This window comes from Drosophila rhopaloa, unplaced genomic scaffold (assembly GCF_018152115.1).
Source record: "Drosophila rhopaloa isolate 14029-0021.01 unplaced genomic scaffold, ASM1815211v1 contig_155, whole genome shotgun sequence".
Lineage (NCBI taxonomy): Eukaryota > Metazoa > Arthropoda > Insecta > Diptera > Drosophilidae > Drosophila > Drosophila rhopaloa.
The window spans coordinates 4352695-4378281 of NW_025335034.1; the positions used below are offsets into that span (position 1 = coordinate 4352695).

Here is a 25587-nt window from a genome sequence, read left to right on the forward strand (position 1 = left end):
GAGAGGAGCGGGCTATTTTTAAACCGGACATCGGAGCCCGCAGCTAGACGGCAGGATAATGGAATCCGGCTTCACAGTCTCACTTTGGCCGCTCACAATGGCGGCCGCAACTTTGGCTTTGGGATTAGCCGTGTCCGTGGCCCTGATGGCTGCCGGAAATGGGCAACTGCATCAGCAAGTGGCCACCAGCAAGCAGTCGCAACTCTGGCTTGGTGAGTTTTAAGAAGTCCGGTGCAATTTACATAGTTTTTTTGATATCATTATTATTTTTATACCCTTGCAGAGGGTATTATAATTTCAGTCAAAAGTTTGCAACGCAGTGAAGGAGACATTTCCGACCCTATAAAGTATATATATTCTTGATCAGCATCACCAGGAGAGTCGATCTAGCCATGTCCGTCTCTCCGTCCGTCTGTCCGTCTGTCCGTCTGTCCGTCCGTTTCTACGCAAACTAGTCCCTCAGTTTTAAAGCTATCTGCTTGAAACTTTCCCAAAAGTTGTCTTTCTATTGCAGGTAGTATATAAGTCGGAACGAGCCGGATCGGGCCACTATATCATATAGCTGCCATATAACTGAACGATCGGAAATGCCATATCTTTGGTGTTTTTAAAGTTAGGAAGTTGGGATCTTCTATGGATTTTATATTTGGTTAATCAATCCGACCTACCAAATTTCATAAGGATCGGCCGACTATATCTTATAGCTGCCATATAACTGATTGATCGGAAATGCCATAACATTGGTGTTTGTAAAGTTAGGAGGCTGGGATCTTCTATGGATTTTATATTTGGTTAATCAATCCGACCTACCAAATTTCATAAGGATCGGCCGACTATATCTTATAGCTGCCATATAACTGAACGATTGGAAATTACATAACTTTGTTGTTTTTAAAGTTAGGAAGTTGGGACTTTTTTTAAGTATTAAGAATGCATCATATGAATAATTTTGGAGAATATAATTTATAGAATATTCTGCAAGGGTATATCAACTTCGGCTCCGCCCGAAGTTAGCTTTCCTTTCTTGTTCTTTAATACATTAAGAAACGTATTACTTATTTGGAATAAATAAATATTATTTTATATTTTATGAAGATTATATTTATATTTATTTTATATCTAATATTACAATCCATTTTATGTTAAAACTTTTAAAAATTGAAATACTTGTTTAATTTAAGTGTCAGCTTTTTTTTCAAGTAAATTTTCTTTAAGTTTTAATACACTTCTTTTTATACTAATTGATAAGTATTGAACATTCTCTTTTTCCATCTTGATTTTAAATAAATTTAAATTGAAAAGGTTAAATTATTTTATCATGAATTATTCCTTTCTTTTCAGATTGTTCCTGCCTACATTTTAACGAGCGGAATGCCACTCAATGGGGCAGGTTGGCCATTAATGCCAGCCAGGCGCTGGGCGCCAAGAACAACTGCCTGATGATCTTCATTGCCGGCATGGATGACGAGCTGGTGGCCTTTCGGCTCGAGCAGTTGCAGCTGCGCCCCGGGTGAGTGGCCATGCTTCCGGCGAAATTCCGGGATCCGTGATCGGTGTGGGGGACGGGAAACGGGGACTGGGGCCGATTGGATCTCGAATCGGCGGACAGCTGCCTGCGACAGCCATCAAAATCGAATCCGTCGATGGATAAGGCTGGCGTCCGTCGAGGAAATGCCGTGGCCAAAAGGGGAATGGGGCTGAAGCCAAATCCCCACCGCAACGGCAATGTAATTAAAATACCTTGCGAAGGCCATGTGGGCGGTCCGTTTTGGTGGAGCCGTGGTCGCCGGCACGCCTGGTTATTTATATAAATCCCGCAAATTTGTGTCAATTTATGCAAAATTGTATGCATCCACATTTGCGCCATAAAAATAACGCACACAATATTTCGGAATCGATTTGTCAATAAAATTGGAGAGCACTGGCCAAGCACATTTCAGTGGAGCTTGGACCGAGTGTGCCGCCGAACGTATGAGTAATATTTAGGGTGGATCAGTCGCTGGGAAAACGCGTACGAGTCGTTGGGAAATCGCACGCAATTCGATCGTCCTAGTCGGTGGTTTAAAGTGTCAGTGTTCGAAGTCGGAAAGAAACCGCAGTTGAACCGCTGGTAAATCGCTCTTCAACCGCTCGAAAATCGCGCTTAAATCGCCGGAGAACATTTGATCAAATTCAGAGAAAATATCACTTAAAATAACCATTTTTTCATAAATTCAAAAAATTTAAATAAATTAGATACTTTTACCTTATTATTTTAAAGGAGAAATCAAAATTCTAGCAAAATCTCAGATTTTCTTTTCTAAATTAAAAATTTTATTAAACCAAAATAAAAAATGGATTAAGGGTAGCTTAAGCCTAAGAATTACCTTTTTTAAATTTTTAAATTCTGATGGCAAAGGATTCGCAGAAACTAAAATATGTGAATTTTTGAAATAGTATAAATAAGGTATTTTCTCTGAGTGAGAGAGAGAACTAATAAAACTAATTAATTTTATCAAAGTTGGTGTAACGCCTGCAAAGCAGGTTTGTGACGAATCTAAACCAAAACGCGTTCAAAATGTCCATGGATCCATCGGTTTCCTTAGAGGATCTGGAGCGTGTGAGTGAAAAATGTTTTTGTGAAAAACTGTCCGTAAATGAGAGCAACCTGATTTCCAATCCAGCGTCGACGTCGCACCAGTTCCGCCCGCAAGCAGTCACAACCACCTTCGCACCTGGCGGATTCGGAGGCCATGGCCGTGATCAATGAGATTTTCAATCCCACGCTGAAGCTGCCGGAGTCCAGTGGCCATTACACGTTGCCGGAGGAGATGAGTGCCGATGACCATGTGGCGCCCCATGAACTGGACATTGCCAAACTGGCGGAGCTGAAAGAAGTAAGTGTATAGAGTGTTGACTGGCAGAGATTGATTCCTCCGTGGCATATCCGAAGGTCTTCTCACTCTTCGACACGGATTGCGATGGACTGATCTCGAAGGAGGATCTGCGGTTCACATACACAGCCTTGGGAAACGAGCCAAACGAGCAGCTGATGGAGCAGATGATGCAGGAGGCCAAGGAACCGCTCGACTACGAGGCCTTTGTGCGGCTGATGAGCCGACGTACCCAGGAACTGGATCCCGAGGATGTGCTGCTCGAGGCATGGAGCAAGTGGGATGACCACGGCACGGGCATGATCGAAGAACGCAAGTGGGTGCCACTCGAAAAACATGGCTAGAACAACCATTGACCACTTTATACCAACACTTCCCAGAATCTATGAAGAGCTGACCAACTATGGCGACAAAATGACCCTTAACGAGGCCAAGGAGGCCCTTAGCCATGCGCCGATGGCCAAACCCAAGTCCTTGGAGGAGCCGCCTATGATTGATTATCCGGCCTTCTGTCGCATGCTAAGCGGAATGCGCAAGCGAAAAGGGGAATAACTGACGTGGAGTACACTAAATTGGTTGAAGGAATTTTTATATATTTTCGTTAAATTTAAAAACTTGAAATTTATAAAAGCGTTTACTTTAAATGAGGTATTTGTAAATTAACTACCCTTAGCCAATGAACTGAAAGCTTGTTTCCCTGAAAACGAAAAAAAACATTATTTATTCCTGTAGAAATTATTATCCCATTAAATGTTATAATAATACTCCTTTGGGGTTTCTTAATTCACAGTACTTTCTTACTTAGTTATTTAACAAAAAAATGGCTTTTTAATTTATTTAAAGAAATTTGTATATTTATACGTAATTAGTCTGCGGGTAAATTTTTCAAGTTGTATCCAAACTTTAGTTTATTGGCTATATATATTGTTTTTATTTTGTTGCATTTCAGAGGCTAACCTTTGGCGTACATTTTATTTTAATTAATTTGTATTTAAGTTTTTAAATTGATAGGCTCCTTGTTAATTTGTTGCAAATTACTTAAAGCTTCTTAGCTATTGGCAACTGTATTAGCCTTAACGCCAACTTTTGTTCGACTTTTTATCAAAATAAATCGTGAAGAACCAACAGAGCGTTGGGAATTATTTCTTAATGGCCAATTGCTGGTTGGCGAGCGGATATTTATAGGCCGGCTAGCTGGCTGACCAACGAGCCAGCCCCAAAAGTATCGGCCAATAAATTTTAGACATCATTACGCATCTGGCCTGGCCAATGCAGGCGGCCTGCGAAATTCCTCTCTCTGTTCCGTTTTTACCTCATCAAATGCAATTTCGTGACAGCTGCTTGGACAGCGTGGACGTCTTTCCCTTTTTGCGGGAGCCCGTCATCGAGAACGCGACGCTGGCGGCGGACACCTTCTGCCAGCACAGCCGGAACCGCAGTGCCACGCCTATTTATAGCGCGGGTCGATTGCTCGGGCTGCGCCTCCGCTTCCAGCAGCCGCCCACCGACTTGGCCAGCTGGAACTTGACCCTAACCGCCAGCTATCGATTTCTGAAGCGGGGTGAGTTCACTTTATTGCACAACAAAAAAATCGTTAGATTTTAAGTTTTCCATCCTACTAGTCTTGTAATAGTCTTCAAGTTGTTCTTTTAATATTACAATATTTTAAATTAATTAAAAAAACCAAATTTAAATTCAAACTCAAATGTATTTTCAATCGCCAGTGATTCATATGCCAAAAATAAAACTTATAAATGAGACTTAAATATACATGGTGTGAATTATAATTAATAAAAAATGTTGAGCTTAGTTTTGTATTTTTAATTATGGTCAAGACAAAACCCAAATTCAGCATTTAAAGAGAATATAACTCTCTAATGTTTTTTAAGAGGAATACAATTCGGCTTTACAAAGTTTTCAAAATGCTTTATTAGAAAATTAAAACATTTTTAAGAAGGACATGTATGAAATAACTTTATGTTTGCGCTCATTTCTTTAGAAAACATTTTACATTCTGAGCACTCAAATATTGCATTAATTTAATAAAATACATATGACTTAATGATAATAATTTAATGATCAAATTCGCCTTAGAAAACTTTCGCACCGATGGGCGCTTGGTGCCGCACAGCTTCTGCGACTTCTACTTCTTCGCCAGTTTGTCCGGCGAGGAGGGCAGCGTGGGCCAAGGCTACTTCCACTCGCCCCAGTTCCCCGCCCACTATCCGGCGCACATCAAGTGTGCCTACAAGTTCATCGGTCGGCCGGACACCCACGTGGAGATCCTGTTCGAGGAACTGGAGCTGCCGCCGGTGGCCAGCGGCGGATGCCAGTTGGATGCACTTACTCTGTTCGACGCCGAGTCCGCCCACATGAGCTCAGTCATCGACGTGCTCTGCTCGACCCGTCCCACCCGCCGGCTGGTGAGCAGTGGCCCCGATCTGCTGCTCGAGTTCAACGCCAGCTCCAATCGCACGGCCAAAGGATTCCGGGGCAAGTACAAGTTCGTGCAGAATGAGCTGGTACTGCCGGAAACCTCACCCCCGCCCCCTCCTTCGGCCGTTTTGGAGGCAGCCAGTGTGGCGGTTAGGCCGGAGAAGCTCCAGCAGCAGCTGCCCCTCGCCGCCAAGGCCAACAGTCTGCCGACGGAAGCGGAGCTGTCGAAGCCCGCACGTTCATTTGGTGAGTTGGCGCCCCATAAATTAGCCTTAGATTCAGCGACTTAATTCCATGGCTCACTCTTCGCCATGCACTAAGAGAAATTGGGCTAAACATTTGTATACCAGAGCCTTTAGTTATCTAACTAAAGTATATGGTTAAAAATGTTAAATCAGTGTATTCAATTGCAAAGTCATTGAACATAATGCCTCTCCGTTCTCAACATTTTATGATCTATCATTTAAATCCAAAAACTAACTAAGAAAATGTATTTATTTACCATATGTATGGGAAAGGTGAAGAGCCCTCATTACCAGTAAAATAAGCCCTTCATGACCGAAATTGTTTCACTAGAGCACAAGAAACTTAATTTTAACTTTAAAGAAATGGTACCACAAATGAAATTCAAAGTGTTGTTCATCTCAGGAGTAAATTATCGATTAAATGTATATCTTTATAATAATATGTATTTATAATTATACATTTTTGAAAATTTATGAAAAGACTAGAATTTGACTAAAAGACTACATTTTATTATTATATAAATTATTAAAAATATATACATTTAATCGACATTTCACTCGACAATTTTGCTCTTCATAATGAACCATTCATAATAATTTTTGTTAGTGCCCTCCCTCAATCCTGCCCCTTTTGAAAGGCCCACGACCCAATCAAATTAAGTTAATCGATGGAAAATGGCAGCAGAACTAGTTTCTCGCGCGGAGCGACGCTCGACAGCTTCCGTCTGCCTTGGTCTCGCTTGGTCCGGATTCCGAGGCGGAAACGGATGTGGCCAATTCACAGGGCCCGGGCCTGAGTATTCGGCCATGTAAATGGTTTAATGCCTCGGGTATGGCTCAGTCTGCTGCCAACTGTTGTCCCGTTCAAATGGCGGTCTTCGCATCGGTCTTCATTAAACTTAGTCTCTGGTGTCTTTACGTCCACCAATCGGCGGCATCCTGTTCCCCTTTGCCCACCAGTGAGTCTAGCGCTTTTCACATTAGCCAAAATATTTATTAAACTACAAACAATCAACGTACTTCCCTTGTGTGTGCCCGTGTGAGTTCGCTTATATAAACAGGCTGAAGAGGCGTTTAAATATGGACCACAGAAGGGCAGCAGCACCGCTGCAAAGAGCCAACTTCAGGATCCGATGGAGAAGTTGAAACCTGTGAAATATAACTATAGAATTCCATCGAGAAACAATAAGCCTTCAGTAAACCGAAGTGTGTATACCCTTTGCCACTATACTTTTTTTTCCGAGTTTAATCAATAATGAAAATTATTTATCTTCTATATATATAATATATAGTTTTTAAAAATGAAAATACCTCAAAAAGGTATAGTTTATAATCACACCACTTAATTATAAATAAATGAATAGCTTCTTTAAGTAGTGACAAAAAGAACGAAGCTATCGTTCCTCTTTAAGCTAAAGAATATGGTTTCAAGCAAGTAGATTTATAGCAGAAGGACGTGATATAAATATATTGAAAACTATAAAGTCTCCAACTCACCTTCTGTAGATCTTTCGGCCCCTTTTCAAACTCTCAGGTCCCGGTTTCTCCTTGCCGAGGTAAAGACGAACTCCGCCCAGTGCCTGCAGGAAGTAATCGTCCCAGTCGACACTGCCCAAGTCAAAGTCGTAGAGCTTCTGATCCTCGGCAGACATACGGCTCCACAGCTGGTGGGTGTTATGCGTGTCGAACTGCCAGGACGTGTCCACAAAGGGGACCAGAATGTCGATATTTTTGTGTATCTTGTCGTACAGCTTGATCATCCGCGGCTTGCGACCTCGCAGACGGAGCACCAGGTCGATGGCATAGCCGGGCAGCAGGTGGTAGAAGCAGGCCAGGAACCGAAACACCCAGGGCGTGGTGGTGCAGTGCAGGAAGGGAATCCACATCATCTGGGTCAGTGGGAAGTTGTACCTCAGCAGCGCCGCCTTGTCCCGGAATCCGCCCCAGGTGATCAAGTTGTCCTTGGGGGGCGTAAAGTTGTAGATGGGTGGCTCCGGGGGCAGTTTAATCCTGCTTTCCCGGGCCGTGTGCCACGCGCAGGCGATCAACATGTTGACGCAGTAGTCCACCGGAACGATTCCGGCGTCGGCCTTCAAGTTCAGCCGCGTGATGCGCAGTACGCCGATGGCTGCCCCGTAGAGAACGGCAATGGGTCCGTACAGGTTGTCGATCCAGCCGTTCATGGGCTCCCTGTAGCTGGCAATTACTGGGGGATATGCACACGGATTAGTGGAGCCCCGACGACCCAAACGACCTTCACCTACTGACGCCAGGACGAAAGATGCAGAGCGGCAGATCGCCCGACTCCTGCTGCACCAGCTGCTCGGCCAGAGCCTTGGTGTAGGTGTAGGTATTAGGGAACCTGCCCAGCAATGCCGGTGTCATTTTGTCCAAAAGCTCTGGAGAAATGCTGTCGTGCAACTCCAGGACCTTGTTGGCGGGGCAGGTCAAGTTCTCCGGATAGAAGCGCTCGCTGATGTGCTCCAGCACGCAGTTGGAGAACGCGGTGGACACATGGACAAAGGCCTCCAGGCGGGGCATCTCCTTCGCCAGTTGAATCATGAGCCGAGTGGCCCGTGTATTGACGTCCAAAGCGATGTGCAACGGCTCCACAAACCGCACCGTGGCTGCACTGTGGAGCACAATCTGCACCTCATCCACCAATACCTGGCGATCGGGAATGCTCAGCCCAAGATCCGGTTCCTGACAGTCGCCGCCAAGGGGCACCACCCGCTTCAACGCGTCTGGATTTATTTTCATTAGGTTAACAAAGACCTGTCATGGTTAAATTTTAATCAATTAGGAACCTCCAAGTGCGAAAATGTCATTTTTGATCATTTTTGAACTTTAAAGTCAGGCGAACGGATTCTAGTTTCCAAAATTCTTTATCAACATGGCAAAGTGCAACTACTTGGCCTCTGTTTCCAAGCAATTTAAAGATTTGATTTAACGAAGTTATAGAAGAAAGAATACCAATAGCTCAGATCCCATACCTTTTATTAGACAACATTTGTATTTTTTTCTAAAACGGCTGTCAAAGAATTTAAATAAAATCAACATTTGAAAGCAATAGAAACTGATATAAGGAACATAAATTGTAAAACGAGTATAAAAATTGATCTGCTAAATCAAAATGTAACTTGTTTTACCGTTTTTAAAAGCAATGCTCCGAAAAATCTCTACAAACTTTAATTAATGTTTAAAATTCGAAGAAGGCCAATTCTTGAATTAAAACCTTTATGTTTGGCGAAATAAAAATCACTCACAGGCTCTTTTTCCCAGGCGGCGCATCGCTCCTGCATTTCCTGGCCGCGCTTGGAGCGGAGCAGCACATAGATGCGCCTCACCTCCGTGGTGCGGAGTAGCTTCTCAATGGTCACTGAAAAGGCAATGAACTTGAACTTAATTTCGAACTTGAACTAATATATAACCGTGGCAGCCGGTTAAGCAAATCCATGTTATATATGAAGATAGACGCGAGATATGAAAATATATGTAAAAGTCCGGAGAAAAAGGCATGGCCTAATTTAGTCCTAATAAGTAGTTAATATTCTTTTTAAGAGCGGCAGAGATATGAGATTATAGAAAATATATAAATTGTAGTCAGATAATAATACTCTGAAAGTATCATGCAAGTCATTTTAAGAATTAATTTGGACGAATATAACAAGTAACAAGCATAGTTTTACGGTTGGCTAGGGAGGGTAAATTAATTAACACTACTCTATTAGAATAAGAAGGTAAGATAAGACTTGCATCCCAGTTTAGGTGCCGTTAAAAAAAAAGAGATCGGCCTTTTTTATACCCTTGCAGAGGGTATTATAATTTTGGTCAAAAGTGTGCAACGCAGTGAAGGAGACATCTCCGACCATATAAAGTATATATATTCTTGATCAGGATCACCTCCTGAGTTGATATAGCCATGTCCGTCTGTCCGTCTGTCCGTCTGTCCGTCTGTCCGTCTGTCCGTCTGTCTGTCCGTCTGTCCGTCTGTCCGTCTGTCTGTTTCTACGCAAACTAGTCTCTCAGTTTTAAAGCTATCGAATTGAAACTTTGCACACACCCTTCTTTCCTTTGCACGCAGTATATAAGTCGGAACGGCCGGGATCGGCCGACTATATCCTATAGCTGCCATATAACTGATTAATCGGAAATGCCATTACTTTGGTGTTTGTAAAGTTAGGAAGCTGGGATTTACTATGGGTTTTATATTTGGCCAATCAATCCGACCTACCAAATTTCATAAGGATCGGCCGACTATATCCTATAGCTGCCATATAACTGATTGATCGGAAATGCCATAACTTTTGTGTTTGCAAAGTTAGGAAGCTGGGATTTCCTATGAGTTTTATATTTGGCCAATCAATCCGACCTACCAAATTTCATAAGGATCGGCCGACTATATTCTATAGCTGCCATATAACTGATTGATCGGAAATGCCATAACTTTGGTGTTTGTAAAGTTAGGAAGCTGGGATTTCCTATGGGTTTTATATTTGGCCAATCAATCCGACCTACCGAATTTCATAAGGATCGGCCGACTATATTCTATAGCTGCCATATAACTGATTGATCGGAAATGCCATAACTTTTGTGTTTTTAAAGTTAGAAAGTTGGGATTTTTTATGAGTATTAAGAATGCATCATATGAATAATTTTGGAGAATATAATTTACAGAGTATTCTGCAAGGGTATATCAACTTCGGCTCCGCCCGAAGTTAGCTTTCCTTTCTTGTTTTTAACTGATTCAATGCGGTCAATATGTATTGCTTATTGGGACTCCAGGCGAGAGACCCATACTACAGAATCATACGGACAGATCAGAGAAATAACTAAAGTCTTAGTAACATAAAAATCATGGAATTATTTTGAACATCTCTTAATAAAACCAAGCACGCCACTGGCTTTAAAAATAACAACCACTTTAAACCCCAAAATCCAATCCAATCCAAATCCAATGCCGATTATTTTTGGTTCGTGGTTCATAATGCATTGGGAATAAACTTGAAAAACTTTTTATTTATAGTCAGCAAATGTAACTCGGAATACCTTTTCCCAGGAATCCACTGCCGCCTGTTAGAAAGACTATTTTGTCTTTGTAAAATGATTGCACTTCCGTTGCCATTTTCGGTGGGCTTATGTCTCGAATCTTATTGAACACATATATACTGGAAATCCTGGTTCACTTATCCGATATTAGATGACCGACGTAGAACGGCGACGACGCGACTGATGATTAAATACGAGAGTTGTTCTGTGCTTTTAGCCGTTATTTATACCCGAACACTAATCGCAAAAAATCATTTGCACAGATCCGAAGATAGATGGAATCGTAAATTTCGCGTCGTAAAAATTTACTTTCCCGTAAAAGCTGTATTCCCCAAGTTGCTGCATTCGAGTATTACGTATACGCCGATTTAAGCATGGTCCATTAAAGCATGAGCATTGTGACTGACCTGCTTTGTAAACAATTAGCTCTGCCTTTCCTATACTGAAATTGGAACCTTGTGGTGCAGAGGATTTCTGCCCATGTGTCAAGTGGCGTGGCGCCCTGTGATCCATCCATTTGGCTAATTGGAAAACGCTGTTGCTTTGGCCTCTTACCGGGAATGCCAGAGGTAAAGTGCAACTCAGGGAAAGTGTGAAACTCGGTAGTTGGTCAGAATAGGTATACGTAATTTAAACCGAGTGTCCGCACCCATGGGGTGAGTGTTTGGACAGTGAGTGCTGTCCAAGTCTAATGAATGTGTTCAGATAATGAGTGGCCGTGTGACTGCCTAATTTATACAGGAAATCGGAATGCAGACGAGTTAATTATATTCATTACAACGTAATCATATAGTAGAAGATTACGTAATACATGCACAAACAAAAAGCCCTTCGATTACAATTAAACAGTGTCACTGTTGTTGCCTAAACCTGAATATTTATATTGCGATTGTCGGCAGTACAAGCAAACGAAAATAATCAGGATTTCGCTAATCATAATTAGCAGACTTTAACCTTTTCTTCTAAGCATACTTGCCCTTTCCAAAACCTTGGCCCCAAAAAAAAAGGTTTTCTGGTTTTACATGTAAGCTTTATTCCTTTTTATATTCACTTAGAGCACAACTTTATATATTCACTTTTCATTTTTAAAGGAAGACTTTCTTCTACAAAGTTTAAAGGTCACAATTTATCTCTTTTTCAACGTTTCTATTTAAAGTAAAGCCCTTAATTAAATGCTAGTTTTAACAAATACCAAATAAAGGTCCCCAATAGGACAAAAAGTACGAATTTAATGGTTCTGTCCCATAGGTAATACCTGCAAAAGCCGAAGTGTCTTACAATAAGCATATTGAAGGTTATTCATTGCCACTTACCTATTGAGAATCCGCTTTCCCTTGGCCACGGATTCTGGCGTCGGGAGATCCTTGAACAAATAGAGTCGCATTCCGTACATGCTGGCCGAGAAATAATCAACCCAGCTTAGGTTGACCATATCGAAGTGAAAGATTTTCTTATCCGTTGGCGTCATCGACTGCCACAGCTGGTCGGTATTATTCGTCTCCATGGTAAAGGATTGTTTGCTAAAGTGATACAAAAGTCTCACACCTTCGTGGACCTTGTGATAGGTTTTTATCATGACTGGTTTTTTACCTTTCAGTCGTAGGACCGTATCGAGCAGGAGGGCGGGCAGCATGTGGTAGAGGTAAATCCCAACGCTAAAGAGCCAGGGACAATTGGTCCTATGGGTAAATGGGTACCAAATCATCTTGGTATTTGGTACGGGCATTGCATTTATGTAGCATTGTTCTATAATTTCGTTATAGGTAATTTCATTCGATTGGCAGGGTGCGAAAGTGAAAATGGGAGGAACGCTCTTTTTAGCTTGACTGGCTTTCTTTGCTATCTGAACAGGTGTAGCGATGGCCACGTTGACGCAGTAGTCGGCCGGAACTATTGAAGCGTTTGCTTTACCATTAATAAGTACCAAATGCAGAATTCCGTACGCAGATCCATAAATCATGCCTCCTATCCCCTGCAATCCATCAACCCAACCTGGCAATGGCTCCTTGAAGATGGAAAAAACTGCAAGTTAAAAAGGTCGGGTTTAAAAAATGTCCTACTAAAAATGATGACTAAAAAACTAATGATTTGTTTATGAACGGGAGTTCTTAATACCGAAAAGAATGTTATTTTTGAGATCGGTAATACTCAGATTAAGACTGGTGAGACGGATTTCTTCAATCATGTTGAATATCCTAATTTAGACTTCGTAAAATACAATTCATTTCAACTGTAGAATAAGTAAGTTTTCACAAAAGCAATGACATAGGTACGTACTAATGGCTGGTCGGAAAATACCGACTGGAAGGTCAGCCGCCTCCTCCTGAATCACCTGCTCTCCCAGAGCCTTGGTGTAGGTGTAGGTGTTTGGGAATCGACCAAGTAAGGCTGGTGCCATCTTGTTGACCAACTCGGTGCTGAGGGATTCGTTCAGCTCGAGAACCTTGTCTGAGGAACAGGTCAAGTGCTCCGGATAGAAACGCTCTTGGGTGTGGGTAACCACACAGTTGGAGAACGCCGTGGAAATGTGGAGAAAGGCCTCCAGGCGACGCATTTCCTTTGCCAGCTGGACCATCAGACGCACTGACCGCGTGTTGATGTTCAACGCATCCTGCAGTGGCTCCATGAATCTAACTGAAGCGGCTCCATGAATGATCACCTGAACCTCCGTGGTGAGGATCCTCCGATCCCCCTCGCTGATGCCCAAGTCCACCTCACTGCAGTCCCCCGCAATGGGAGTAACATGCTCCATTGCCTGCGGCCTGTCCTCGAGCAGTACCTTAAAGATCTGCACAGACAAATTTAAGTAGTGTTGCCTTCAGTTGCTGTAATTCAAGTTGCTGCCAAACTCTACGATTTTCGGACAGATTCATTAAGAATTTCTTACTCGATTAAAAAAAGTTTTATTCCAGATTACATTTTTCAGCTCGATATTATAAGACATGGAACAAAGCCTTCACTTGCACTCACCTGATCCTTTTTCCAAGTCTCAAATCGTTCTTTCACTCCCTCTCCTCGCTTAGTTCTAACCAGGAAATATATACGTTCCACATCGGTTACCCGCAATAGCTTTTCTATGATCACTGTAATTTGTGGGACAAAACATTGCTATTATCCTTTTGTTGACAATGATTTTTGATATGTGGCGAACCTTTGCCTAGAAATCCTGTGCCTCCGGTTATGAAAACTGTTTTGTCCTTATAAAAACTTAAAATTTCACTCTCCATTTTGTGCTTCGAAAATGACACTGGCTCGTCGGACTTACTTTTTCAAATAAGTAGCCCTTTTCCATTCATATGTATTTATACCATTTTATACCAACCCACATATTATGTAACAGTGCAACGATATGCAAAGGGACCAGAAAATAGAATAAATTTCTTTGTAAATTGAATACTTTACGTACAGGGAGCCTCGATAACTGCAGCCAAACGTAAGCCACGTATTTGTTTTTAATTAATTAACTTGCAATTAAAATTAGTGTTTGTTTGCCGAAGTCCCGTTCTATAGTGTCAATAAATGATTTAAAATTACATACATAGGGAATTGCATTTTTAAACGACTTTCTTTTGTGTTTGCCATTAAGTAATATTAAAACAAAACTTTTAAAACAAACGCCACGTAATAGCCCTTTAAAATTTCTTAACTTTTGCTATTATCTGAACTATTAGCTTTTTAATCGTATGATTTAAAACCTGGTTTTGAGAAACCCTTTAGCCTTTCTTAGTAATGTTTTTAGTATATAATAACTTTAGTGTTGCGATACAAAATAAATGGTCAAACATAAGTTGTATGTATTCCGGCATTATAAATAAAATGAATTTATGACCTGACAATTTCCATTCCATCGTCCGTTCCGACTTATATACTGCGTGCAAAGGAAAGAAGGGTGTGTGCAAAGTTTCTATTCGATATCTTTAAAACTGAGAGACTAGTTTGCGTAGAAACAGACAGACGGACAGACAGACGGACAGGCAGACGGACAGACAGACGGACAGACAGACGGACAGACAGACGGACAGACAGACGGACAGACAGACGGACAGACAGACGGACAGACAGACGGACAGACAGACGGACAGACAGACGGACAGACAGACGGACAGACAGACGGACAGACAGACGGACAGGCAGACGGACAGACAGACGGACAGACAGACGGACAGACAGACGGACATGCTTATATCAACTCAGGACGTGATCCTGATCAAGAATATATATACTTTATAGGGTAGGAGATGTCTCCATTACTGCGTTGCACACTTTTGACCAAAATTATAATACCCTCTGCAAGGGTATAATGATGACAATATTTAAGCCTTTAAGAGCTCTTCATATTAAATATTGAATGAACTCAAGGCCCTTAAAGCCATTTAATAGTTCGATAAAAAGCTGTAGGCTAAAGGATTTTTAATTTAAGAAAAGCAATTACAAATATTTTTAAATGATAATAATGTCAAATCATGTAATACAAAACAGTTAACAAAATAAATAAATACATTTTCTTATCTGTTTAAGATTAGTTTCGCTGAATGAATTTGATCCAAAATCCTGATTTTGGCGCCAATTGAAACCCGGAACTGGCAAGCTCTAGTGGAATGCAGGATTTTGGAGCGGGAGCAAAGCGGAAGTTCTTCAGAAGATAGTAGATGACAGCTTTTGCCTCGAGAAGAGCGAATCGGGAAGCTAAAAAAACAGATGTTTTATTGTCAAGCAAGGTTTGGCAATATTAACCAGTAGATCATATTACCGATGCAGTTTCGTTGACCCAGTCCAAAGGGAAAATATGTAAATGGTTGAATTGTATCCTTGTTCTCTTCGCTGAAACGTTCCGGATCAAACTTCTTGGGATTCTCAAAATATTTGGGGTCACGATGGAAGCCACAAGTGGGCAGCCAGAGGACATCTCCCTTTTTAATTTCCACTTTCTGGCCATCCGCTTCATAAGTTATATCCTTGTTGCACTCTCGGTCAACGGCAATTGCTGGCGGCCATTTTCGCAGGACCTCTGAAACGACCTGATCCAGATACTTCATACCCATGATGACCTCATAGGTCAGCTCCTTGCCCTCCAACTCCGAGTCCACTTGTTGCACCTCCTCGTACAGCTTCTGCTGCACATCCTGGTTCTCCATCAATTCGTGTGCGGTGAAGCACATCAGCACAGCTGAAGTCTCGAATCCAGCAAAGAAAAACACAAAGCACTGGGCGACAATGTCGCGATCGCTCCACTCGCGAACGGCTGACGTCTTGGCCTTCTCCGTCTGGAGCAGACCGCGGGCCTCCATCAGCATGTTGATCATGTCGGGACGGATGATGTTGTGCTCCTGTCGGTACTTCATGGCATCAAGCACCAGACGCACGAAATATTGAGTGCTCTTTTTATCAAAGATTTCAACTTTCACGATCTGAATAGAAGTAAACATATAATAAGATATGTATCCCCCTTTTGATCAATATCTTCGGATAGATCAAAACATTTCACCAACCTTGTTCAAACTCTTCAATGCGAAAAACAACAGGAACTTTAGGTTCTGAAGGAAAGAAAATGTTGTCAACTTTTTGCCCATCTGATAAAAGGTATTCTCCCGATCCTTGAAAGAATTAACATTCAACCCAAAGGCCGTCGAGGCGATAACATCGTTCGTGAATCGTGTACAGTAGTCCTTCATGTCCAGATCTGACTCCTGAACAGACGACTGCTCTTTCTTAAGACAGTCCACGGCCTCCTTAGCCACCTGGTTCATCAGCTGGAACATCTGACGCATCTTGCTGCCAGTAAAGGCCGGGCTGAGAGTGCTTCGCATATCCTTCCACCGGGCATCTCGCATGGAGAACAAGGAGCTTCCAAAGAGATTGCTCATGTCATGCGGATCATCATCGCTGCTGGTGGCGAACACGTTTCGATGATTAATAAAGTGGTCAAAGTCCTTTATGGCTATCTGCTTAATAAGATCTGGGTCGCGTACCATCAATAGTGGTTGTCGCTGCTCAAAGATACCAAAAAATCTAAAAATAAATGAAATATATGTTAATGACCGATAAGCATTTAGTGAGTCAGTGAATTATAAATCTAGAAAGAATTTTTGCATTAAAAAAGATTAGAGAAAGATAACACAAATTAAACGATAGCCGAAAAAATAAATTTGTTTTTACAATGTAAAGCAAGCCTTGAATAAAATACATAAAATAACTTTAAAAACAAGAGGTAACGCTATAGTCGAGTGCCTCGACTATTAGATACCCGTTACTCAGCTAAACAACTTAATATAAATATGCCTTCTTGTATGTTTTTCGCCGCTCGAATTAGCTCCCGATTTTTATGTTAAAACGGTACCCAGGGAACACCACGTGGAGGCCGTTGATGGCGCTTTTGTATTGCGCCATCTACCCCAAGACATTGGTACCATGGGTCATGAAAGGCGGAAATGTAGGCGCTAGACAGGCTTAAGCGTTTAATGGGTTTTTGGGCGTTAGAGTGGGCGTGGCAAACTTTTATTAGGCCAATCGATAGGTATTGACATATACATATCAATTTAAATTTTCATAATAGCATCAAAACTGTGGCCACAGCTTGTGGCTTGTGGGCGTCAGAGGGGGCGTGGCACCATTTTGAAACAAACTTGCGCTGCGTAGGAACTCCGAAAATCTACGTGCAAAATGCCAATCTTCTAGCTTTTATAGTTTCCGAGATCTCAGCGTTCATACGGACAGATAGACAGACGGACAGACGGACATGGCTAGATCGACTCGGCTAGTGATCCTGAACAAGAATATATATACTTTATAGGGTCGGAAACGCTTCCTTCTACCTGTTACATACTTTTGCACGAATAATAATAATAATAATACTCTACGAATAACGGGTATAATAACTTTTATATAAAAATGGTAAAAAGATAATTGCGTTATCATCAAAGCAGTCGTTTAGAGTGGCGCCTTATCAATTATGTATTTGTCCTATCTAAATATGGGCACAGCGAGTGCCCTCCGTAACAAACAACATTTAAAGCTGTCGTATAATCGATAAGATTAAAATAAACTCTACAGATAAACATAACAAAGCAATTCGCAACAGTAATCAAAGGATAAAATGATAGCAATATTCGCATATGTTTGAGATGAATATTCAATTACACAATTGGTTGGAGAGGGTTTGACAATTTGATATTCAATAATTACTCAAACGCAGCCGCACCCACCATATACGTAAGTACATATGTATAGATCACCGATTGCGTGACCTTCACAACTACGGTTGTCAATGGAATGTTGTACCTCCATAGTGAAACGAGTTTAAAATAGTAAACTACTTAATGCACTTAATGTTTTTAATTCGTTTCAATGAAATCAACTCACTTGCTACTGCCGCCTTTTTCGTATAGACCGCAGACTATGTCAAACATGGATTTCCTTTTTAAAAACATATCGACCATGTTGCCAAAATACAAGAGCGGCTTCTCGTAGGGAATGTCCCGATCCTTGAAGAAGCCATTGTTCGCGGTCGCCCAGCGATAGAATAGGACCAAGCCGATCGCAAAGAGTGCCAGAAATTCCCACAGCATGATGGAGGAGCGATTCGTTTGGCGATCCCAGCGTCCAGAAGTTAACTAAATACGCCAAAAATAAACTGGGAGCGTTTTGTTTTCACTACGCAGAGCTTTCGTTTAAAGCTTTAGGTTCTGCCGCTAGATACAGATGTATGTAAGCGGCATTTGATAAAATACTTGTTGTCTATAATATACATATATATGTATACTCGGTTTAATCAAGTATGTTCTTTTGACTATAAATGGTTTAGACAAGCGCAGCATTTCAAAATCATGGCATTTATTGGATTAGGCTGCCGACTCTGGGTCTCAGAGAGATGTTTGGATAGATAGCGCGCTCTGAAAAAAATATCAACAAACAACTTGTATTCGCTTTGCCGCGTAGTATACCGCACATGATAATATAATTGTTTTTTATTTGAATATGTATAATCAGTATAATCAAACATTTAGGAGTATAAATATCTGAGGCAGGGGCTCATCATTTTAAAATCAAGGCATGAAGAGGAAAAGGCTGCAGACTCTGAGTCTCAATAGATGTTTGAAGCCAGGTAACATTTAAATGGCGGACGCCGCGTCGATAGAGAGGTCTAAAAAAATTAAAGCAATTTAATAAAATATATAAATTTCAAAAATTATTAAACTTTACCTAAGCTTCTCCAGGTCCAATTCCCCATTATTATTATAAAACACCAGATTAGCTTTTCGGGTATCCGTTGTACAAGTTCCTCCATACTGCGCAAATTGTTCCCTTAGTTTGCTTAAATCTTTTTCCGTTGTAAAGTGAGCTATTAACCCTGCGAATAACTTGATTTTTGAACTTAATGGATTTAACATTTTTTCCTCCATTTTGGTTTCCTTTTTAACTTCTGATTTCAGCTCTTTAATGGGCTTGAAAAACTCCTTCATCCCCTTTTGAGATGGCGACAAGCTCCGATCCACTTTTTGCTCCTTGCGTTTGCTCACCGGCGGAACTGCCTCATCATCCGAACCTGTTTTTGACCTTTTTAATTTCTTAATGCTACTTGTTCTACTGTCACTTAATTTTTTCTCTTTTTGTGGCGTCTTTTCAACATTCAGCGCTTCTTCTTCATTTCCACAATTGGCCAAGAGCAGATCGACGTTCACATTCTTCTTTGAGGCATCAAACAGATCTTCCAAATGAGCCAGATCATTTGCCTCTTTCGCCGTCTTATCGCTGCGCAGACGGGTAATCCTGGGGAACCGAATCGAGATGCCAGATGCCGAATGAGCCTCGGACTTGGTGAACTCCGCGCCCGTAATCTCCCACACAGGCATTTTTAGCGGATCTTTTGCTAAAACATCTGGCACTAAGGACTTACTGCATAGAAGCCAATTAGGAATATCGTTAGCATCGACACGTTCGGTTAGCTTGATAAGGGATTCGTGTACTTCCGAGTTGGTGGCATCGTCCAAGCCAGAATGCACTTTGGTCACTGTCTTCCACATACGACCCATTGCATCGTAGCAGCCCATGAGAAAAATACTGAGCACGCCACCCTTTTTTCCAGATCCGTACCATGCACCCAGGACAACCAAGTCCGCTGTATCAGCCATCTTGCCTTCGAAAAGGTAATCCTTCTTGACCTTCAACCAGTTTCGCTTGCCGGGCTGATAGGTGCTGCTTGGACTCTTCAGCACCACTCCCTCTAGATTGGCGTGCAATACTTTGGCCGTCATCATAGCCAGTTCCTTCTTGGTCTTGAGAAATTCCGACTCGGAAAGCTGTACGTGCGACTTAATGGGCTTAATATTCTGCTCGAGGATCTCACGGCGCTTTCGGAATGGCCTAGAAGATAAACGATAATTTTAGAAAACAGGCAATGTGGCTACTACTCACAGCTGAGTTAAATCCTCGCCATCGTATAGAATGCAATCAAAGACGAAAAGGCACACTGCAGCATTGGCAAAAGTTTGTTTCTTATGGGCACCCAATGAGCCAAAGGGCAGCAGTGCTCCCGTGTCAGTGTCGACCAGTATGATCTCCGAGTCCAGAATCATTTCCCCGCCTCCTGGAAAGGCTCGTGGTATGTATTCTTTTAGAGCTCTTATCTTATGCTCCACAACTGGCTTCAGATTGCGGCTGAAGAACTTGAAATCGTCTCCCTGCTTGTGGATTTGAACTCGCTCTCCGTCGTATTTGATTTCGCTATACAGTCCGGCGGGGCTCTTCTTAAAGGCTTCTTCAACGGATTTGCAGGCACTGGCCAGCATAGGCGATATAGGAGTCATTACCTGAATTCCGCTCAAGTTTGTTTTCTTAGCCTTCTTAACCGTGCTGATTGCGTTCTTTTTGTTCTCCTTGCCGGCGAACTGTTGCACAATTGCCACCAAATCGCGGGAAGATTGATAAGCGGGATAGGCTTCAGAACCAAAGGCATCCAGAATGTGTCTGGCTCGCGCATTGATCCGAAGGTCGTGCTTCACCAATCGGATAAATGTGCGCAGATCCAGGTCGGTGGCCTTCGTGCATAGCTCTTGCAGTAACTCGATCTGCTCATCCTCCTTGGTGCGCTCCACCAACTTGAGAAGCAGCTGCTCCACCTCCTGCAGGTAGAGTTTGCTTTCCGCTTGGGGCTTCAGTTTCCTGGAAGCAGCAAAGTGCTTGCGCAGCGTTTCCGAAACGTCTCCATCTACAAGCAACCAAAAATTAGCTAATGTTTTTTAAAATGGTTTTTTGGGCACAGGCACAGAACGAATTCCCCCAATGTTTAAGAATTATTATACATGGTAAGGACTCTAACTTGCCCTGCTCCAAATCCAGATGCATTTGCTGCTGGCTGGCGTTGAAAATTCGCGAGAACAGCTTTATCAGCGCTTTGTTTTGCAGATTATAGACACGCTGGTTGGCCGCCGGGATGAGGAACTGCACCCAGAGTAGGGTGTCGCCCTCGAATCCCTTGCCACTGCTGCCACGTTCGAAGAATCGCTGCAAGTTCTCGGCTTTCTTCAGGTAGCTTGGCTCGCCGGCTATTTCATCACAAATCCGACGGAAGGTGTCCAACTTGTTGTCCTCATTGTGCATCCGCTTGCTAACCATGTTTGTGCTGAGGAGACGAGTTAGGAATCTGGCCTGCCACGATAACTTGGGCAATGACATACGCACACTCACTACGAATTAAAAGTCATTTTCTATTTCACAGAACAATGCAAGCAGACCTTTGACTCACGAGTAAACAAATCGGGCACATTCGACTCGAATCAGCTGTTGCTAGCAAAACACGCTCTCGGCGGCGTTTTAATTGGTGGCTCGAGAGTCCTCCAATGCCGTTACGAATTCGAAGCCCATCCGCCGGAACGGGTACAGATTCGATTCCACGACTTTAACGTGCCTACGGAGCACGAGAATTCTACGGGGTGCCAGCCGGGGGATGCACTTCATGTGGTCTCCGAAGTGCGTGGACGCTACGAGACCCAGGAACTCCTGTGCGGCGCCTTCCTCCCCAAGCCACTGATGTCGAACGGACCGCGGTTGCAACTGCAGTTTGTCGGAAAGTATCCACCCGCCATGACCAACAAGGTTCAGTACTACGGATTTCGGGCAGAGTACCGCTTCCTTACCAGTAAGTTTTTCCACTGATTTTTATAGTTATATCCTATTTCCACCCTCATATATCATATCACGCTTTGCTGAATTTACACTTTCTTCACATTTGTGAAATTTGTATTAGAAAAAAAGCAATTAAATGAAATATAGTCGTCGACAGGTCTTTTTTACTTTTGTAAAATATATGCTTAGATCCGCTGGCATTAGAAGCCCGTTTATATATTGTAAAAAAGTTATTTTACTATATCAAGGAGTGAACACATTTATTTTAATGTCTATTATAATTGAGAAGTAGTAATTATCTATAACCAATGTTTCAGTTGACCTATATAATTAAACAATTTATTTTTTATTCTTTTTTATAAATTTTCATTTTCTCCAAAACAAAGCAAAAAAAGATTTTATATATAATATTATTTATATTATTTTGAAAGACTATGGAATTATGTCCGGCGTTCAACAAGAGGACTGTTCTTTCGTCTTCAATAGCAGCGAGCGTATAAGTGGCCTCTTTCACTCTCCAAATTTTCCTGGCTACTATCTGGAAAATGTAGTGTGCAATTATTATTTCTACGGAGCCACTGACGAGAAGGTAGTACTGCACTTCACCTATTTTGATATCGAAGGCATTGGAACGTAAGATCTTTGGTATATCAACACTATTATATTTATGTTATTGTATTTATATATTAACCATCCAGTTGTGACCACCAGACCGCCAGCGACTTCATTGAGTTTTCTAATTTCATGAGCACAGATCGAAAGTACAGCAGATACTGCGGAAAGCTTCAGGATTTCGAAATGCGTTCGGATGGACGTTTTTTTCGCGTCACTTTGCATTCAAATGATCGTTTTGTAGCTATTGGATTTCGCGCCCTGTACACTTTCGAAGCCATTCCCGTAAATAACTCCATCGTTGATCTGAGAGATAATGCCTCTATGCAAAGCTTCGTTTCACTGGCTCCATCGCTTCCGGTTATCAACTTATCGAAGATTATCTTTTGTATTTTGTATATGCATTTATAAAACATAAGAATAACACTCAACCATAGTATTATATCTGCCATAAAAACATTCAGATGTTTGCGATAGATCTGTTTAACTGAATATATTTTCATTACTGGCTTAATTTAATAAGAATTAAAAATAAAGTTACCAATCGTTACATCTTATTTTGGAAAGAATTGCATCCACAGTTAATTTAGAAAATTCAAAATTTTGAAGTTGCGCAAATAAACATCTTAAGACACAAAAATAATCGATATAAAAGTAATCGATTATATCGATTCGTTAGTAGGCAAGACTTTAAAAACCAGACAGTTCGGAATAAAAGAATTATTATTAACTAAAAGCTTAAAGATTTGAAAATATATAGGGGTTTAAAGCCTTTGAAAATCAAATTTTAGAGTAACCTACCTCTATATAATTACTTTGAACAATAATTTCATAAGAGTTTAGAATAATAGCAAACGTGTAAACGAACCACTTGTTACTATCTGCAATCGGACATCACCTGTAAGATTGTGTTTTTGAGTTTTGTAGAGTCACGACGCTACTATCTGCAATAAATACAGCTGTTATTCTGTGCGATTAGCACTATTAACATTTTAACAGTCGGCCGAAGCAGCCGAATTACCTCAGGCTCTGGAGCTGATAACGCAGTTCTAGTCAAAAAATATAAGCGCATAATTGTGACCTCTGGAATGGCGACAAAAAAACTGGATGCCATCATCTTCGGTGCGACCGGGTTTACCGGAAAGTACACGGTGCTCGAGGCGGTGAGCGTGCTTAAGGGTCTCCAATGGGGCATCGCCGGTCGCAACCAAGAGAAGCTGCAGTCGGTGCTTCGGGAAATGGGTGCAAAGTCCAAGACAGACCTCTCCCAAACGCCCATCGTCATTGCAGACGTGAACAATGAGGCGTCGCTACTGGAGATGGCAAAGCGCTGCCGGATTGTGGTCAATACGGCGGGACCGTACAGATTCTTCGGCGAGAAAGTGGTCAAGGCCTGTCTAGAGGCGGGCACCCACCACGTCGATGTCAGCGGCGAGCCCCAGTACATGGAGACGATGCAGCTCCGCTACAATGATCTCGCCAAGGAGCGTGGCGTGTACGTAATAAGCGCCTGCGGATTCGATTCCATTCCCGCCGACATGGGCGTTACCTTTCTGGAGAAGAACTTCGACGGAGTGGTCAACTCGGTAGAGAACTTCGTCCACATGGGTGTCAAGGGTGGAACCAAAGGAACGGGTGCTGCTGCCCTGAACACTGGCACCTGGGAGAGCGCCATTCACGCCATCGCCAACCGGAGTGAGTCGGTGGCCATCCGCCGGAAGCTGTTTCCCGAGCGCCTGCCCAAGTTCCAGCCGGATCTGAAGGCACGAGCTCCGCTTTCCCGTGCCGCCGAGGTGGACAACAAGGTTATCCTGCCGTTCCCCGAAACAGACCGTTCGGTGGTAATGCGCTCGCAGCGCTTCCTTTACGAGCAGGAGAAGAAGCGTCCCATCCAGATGCAGGCCTACATGACTTATCCCTCTTGGTTCGCGGCCAGCGTTGTTGTGCTTTTTGCTTCTGTAATCGGTATTCTGGCCAAGTTCTCCTTTGGCCGCCAGCTGCTGATCAAGTATCCCGGCGTCTTCTCCGGTGGCATGGCGTCCCGGGAGGGTCCCAGCGAGGCCCGAATGGAGCGTTCCTTCTTCAGGATGACCATGAAGGGCACCGGGTGGCCCAAATCTGAGCAGCTGGCCGAAAGCACAGATCAGTACAGCTCACCGCCAACAAAGACATTGACAGTAAGAATCACGGGTCCCAATCCAGGTTACGGATCCACCTGTGTGGCTCTGCTTTCCACAGCCAAGACCATCCTTAACGAAAACGATAAAATGCCTGGCACGGGAGGAGTCCTGTCCCCGGGAGCCGCCTTCCGCGGAACCAGTCTAATTACCGAACTGGAGAAGCACGAGCACGGCATAAAGTTCGAGATCGTGGCCAACAAGTAGTGCCCAAAAATGTACACAAAAACCAATAAAAAAGAAAATTATATCATATATTTAAATTTTGATTAGCGTTTTTCCTAAACTTAAACATGACGATTTTAATTTTTTTTTATAAACAATTTTAGTATTATTTTAATGTGTTTTAAATTATAAGAACTTATTTTTCGAAAATACGTTTTTTAAGTCATTTAAAAACTAGACTTTTTTTAAAATGGGTGAAATAGCGAATTTAGCACTCCGATAAGAAGGCTTTCTTAACAGTAAATAGTTATGTAATATCTTACCGAAAATTGATCAGTAAGTTTGCCTAGGATCATTTACGCAAATATACTGCATACACTAAGTGTGACAGAAAAGAGACAGCAAAAAACAACAATTTGAAAAGATATACATATGTTGATAGCTTTTAAACCGCACGAATAAACTATGTACATAAAACCGTACTTCCAGAGCTATAGAATAAAGTCTTGATAGAGATAAAGTTTTGATAAAAAAAAAAATTTTGGTACGAAAACTGAACAAAAACAGAAAGAAATAGCAAATTTATTCGAAAACAGCAAACTTAACTATTTTTTTCCGATGGTTTATATAGACGTTTAGTGAGCGGCGTTTTTAAACTTAATCTGCGTAAACATACAAAAGGACAATTACGAATGATTTAAGTCCAAGCTTTTACACTGAGCCTTTTTATGCTGATCAATATTTCTGAAAATATTTTATGGGGTCGGGATTGTCTCCTTTACCGCGAACTAAAATATTATACCCTCTGCAAGGGTATTACAGAATCCCTCTGCCTTCTAATATCAATCGAAAGAAGTGGTTCTTCACTAGTTCCGTTCAGTTTTGGAGGGGATTTTAACGCACGGTCAC

General features: G+C 42.1%; 6 protein-coding genes across 8 annotated transcripts; 3 read left to right on the forward strand and 3 right to left on the reverse strand.

Annotated features, from left to right (window-relative positions):
* The first annotated feature begins 58 nt into the window (after nucleotides 1–58).
* LOC108044603 (suppressor of lurcher protein 1) lies at nucleotides 59–22893 on the forward strand. The gene is made up of 7 exons (XM_044457317.1): nucleotides 59–212; nucleotides 1342–1510; nucleotides 4211–4434; nucleotides 4968–5555; nucleotides 21318–21737; nucleotides 22156–22357; nucleotides 22423–22893. Exons 1-7 carry the CDS (start codon nucleotides 59–61, stop codon nucleotides 22745–22747), a joined length of 2082 nt encoding a protein of 693 aa, XP_044313252.1. The 3' UTR covers nucleotides 22748–22893.
* Nucleotides 1964–4000, forward strand: LOC108038951 (calmodulin). 3 transcript variants are annotated; one of them, XM_044457322.1, is made up of 6 exons: nucleotides 1964–2110; nucleotides 2399–2446; nucleotides 2501–2599; nucleotides 2664–2876; nucleotides 2933–3189; nucleotides 3254–4000. In XM_044457322.1, the coding sequence occupies exons 3-6, from the start codon at nucleotides 2558–2560 to the stop codon at nucleotides 3423–3425; spliced, it is 684 nt and encodes a 227-aa protein (XP_044313257.1). In that variant the 5' UTR covers nucleotides 1964–2110; nucleotides 2399–2446; nucleotides 2501–2557; the 3' UTR covers nucleotides 3426–4000. The 3 variants fall into 3 exon arrangements, with proteins under 3 accessions (XP_044313257.1, XP_044313255.1, XP_044313256.1); XM_044457320.1 differs by having other exon boundaries at nucleotides 2399–2599; XM_044457321.1 differs by lacking the exon at nucleotides 2399–2446.
* LOC108044580 (fatty acyl-CoA reductase wat) lies at nucleotides 6527–10776 on the reverse strand. The gene is made up of 5 exons (XM_044457319.1): nucleotides 10604–10776; nucleotides 8821–8933; nucleotides 7819–8329; nucleotides 7052–7760; nucleotides 6527–6703 (listed from the first exon to the last, which is right to left on the reverse strand). The coding sequence occupies exons 1-5, from the start codon at nucleotides 10677–10679 to the stop codon at nucleotides 6604–6606; spliced, it is 1509 nt and encodes a 502-aa protein (XP_044313254.1). The 5' UTR covers nucleotides 10680–10776; the 3' UTR covers nucleotides 6527–6603.
* LOC108044581 lies at nucleotides 11612–21345 on the reverse strand. The gene is made up of 13 exons (XM_017123633.2): nucleotides 20923–21345; nucleotides 20015–20807; nucleotides 18803–19963; nucleotides 18638–18743; nucleotides 17963–18213; nucleotides 16093–16612; nucleotides 15354–16011; nucleotides 15178–15289; nucleotides 13755–13867; nucleotides 13574–13686; nucleotides 12881–13391; nucleotides 11917–12625; nucleotides 11612–11858 (listed from the first exon to the last, which is right to left on the reverse strand). Exons 1-13 carry the CDS (start codon nucleotides 21272–21274, stop codon nucleotides 11768–11770), a joined length of 5490 nt encoding a protein of 1829 aa, XP_016979122.2. The 5' UTR covers nucleotides 21275–21345; the 3' UTR covers nucleotides 11612–11767.
* On the reverse strand, nucleotides 14997–18203 carry LOC108044606 (probable cytochrome P450 9f2). Its single transcript, XM_017123668.2, has 4 exons — nucleotides 17963–18203; nucleotides 16093–16612; nucleotides 15354–16011; nucleotides 14997–15289 (listed from the first exon to the last, which is right to left on the reverse strand). The coding sequence occupies exons 1-4, from the start codon at nucleotides 18166–18168 to the stop codon at nucleotides 15123–15125; spliced, it is 1551 nt and encodes a 516-aa protein (XP_016979157.2). The 5' UTR covers nucleotides 18169–18203; the 3' UTR covers nucleotides 14997–15122.
* A 112-nt stretch (nucleotides 22894–23005) lies between the features above and the next one.
* On the forward strand, nucleotides 23006–24770 carry LOC108044602 (saccharopine dehydrogenase-like oxidoreductase). The gene has a single exon (XM_017123662.2). The coding sequence runs from the start codon at nucleotides 23425–23427 to the stop codon at nucleotides 24718–24720; it is 1296 nt and encodes a 431-aa protein (XP_016979151.1). The 5' UTR covers nucleotides 23006–23424; the 3' UTR covers nucleotides 24721–24770.
* Nucleotides 24771–25587: the final 817 nt, after the last annotated feature.

Bases quoted from the DNA above. Each gene is read 5' to 3' on its own strand.
- LOC108044603 (XM_044457317.1), top strand. From the start codon at position 59: ATGGAATCCGGCTTCACAGTCTCACTTTGGCCGCTCACAATGGCGGCC. The intron at 4,435-4,967 runs GTGAGTTCACTT...AATTCGCCTTAG, and splicing joins CTATCGATTTCTGAAGCGGG to AAAACTTTCGCACCGATGGG. The intron at 5,556-21,317 runs GTGAGTTGGCGC...TCTATTTCACAG, and splicing joins GAAGCCCGCACGTTCATTTG to AACAATGCAAGCAGACCTTT.
- LOC108038951 (XM_044457320.1), top strand. From the start codon at position 2,558: ATGTCCATGGATCCATCGGTTTCCTTAGAGGATCTGGAGCGT. The intron at 2,600-2,663 runs GTGAGTGAAAAA...TTTCCAATCCAG, and splicing joins CCTTAGAGGATCTGGAGCGT to CGTCGACGTCGCACCAGTTC. The intron at 3,190-3,253 runs GTGGGTGCCACT...AACACTTCCCAG, and splicing joins GGCATGATCGAAGAACGCAA to AATCTATGAAGAGCTGACCA.
- LOC108044580 (XM_044457319.1), bottom strand. From the start codon at position 10,679: ATGGCAACGGAAGTGCAATCATTTTACAAAGACAAAATAGTCTTTCTA. The intron at 8,934-10,603 runs GTATTCCGAGTT...TTGCCTTTTCAG, and splicing joins CAGTGGATTCCTGGGAAAAG to TGACCATTGAGAAGCTACTC. The intron at 7,761-7,818 runs GTAGGTGAAGGT...CATATCCCCCAG, and splicing joins CATCTTTCGTCCTGGCGTCA to TAATTGCCAGCTACAGGGAG.
- LOC108044606 (XM_017123668.2), bottom strand. From the start codon at position 18,168: ATGCTGTGGGAATTTCTGGCACTCTTTGCGATCGGCTTGGTCCTATTC. The intron at 16,613-17,962 runs GTGAGTTGATTT...ATTTATTTTTAG, and splicing joins GAAAAAGGCGGCAGTAGCAA to ATTTTTTGGTATCTTTGAGC. The intron at 15,290-15,353 runs GTAATATGATCT...CTGTTTTTTTAG, and splicing joins GGGTCAACGAAACTGCATCG to CTTCCCGATTCGCTCTTCTC.
- LOC108044581 (XM_017123633.2), bottom strand. From the start codon at position 21,274: ATGTCATTGCCCAAGTTATCGTGGCAGGCCAGATTCCTAACTCGTCTC. The intron at 16,012-16,092 runs GTTGGTGAAATG...ACTTCTATTCAG, and splicing joins CATTGAAGAGTTTGAACAAG to ATCGTGAAAGTTGAAATCTT. The intron at 13,868-15,177 runs GTTTCAATTGGC...TATTTGAAAAAG, and splicing joins CTAGAGCTTGCCAGTTCCGG to TAAGTCCGACGAGCCAGTGT.
- LOC108044602 (XM_017123662.2), top strand. From the start codon at position 23,425: ATGGCGACAAAAAAACTGGATGCCATCATCTTCGGTGCGACCGGGTTT.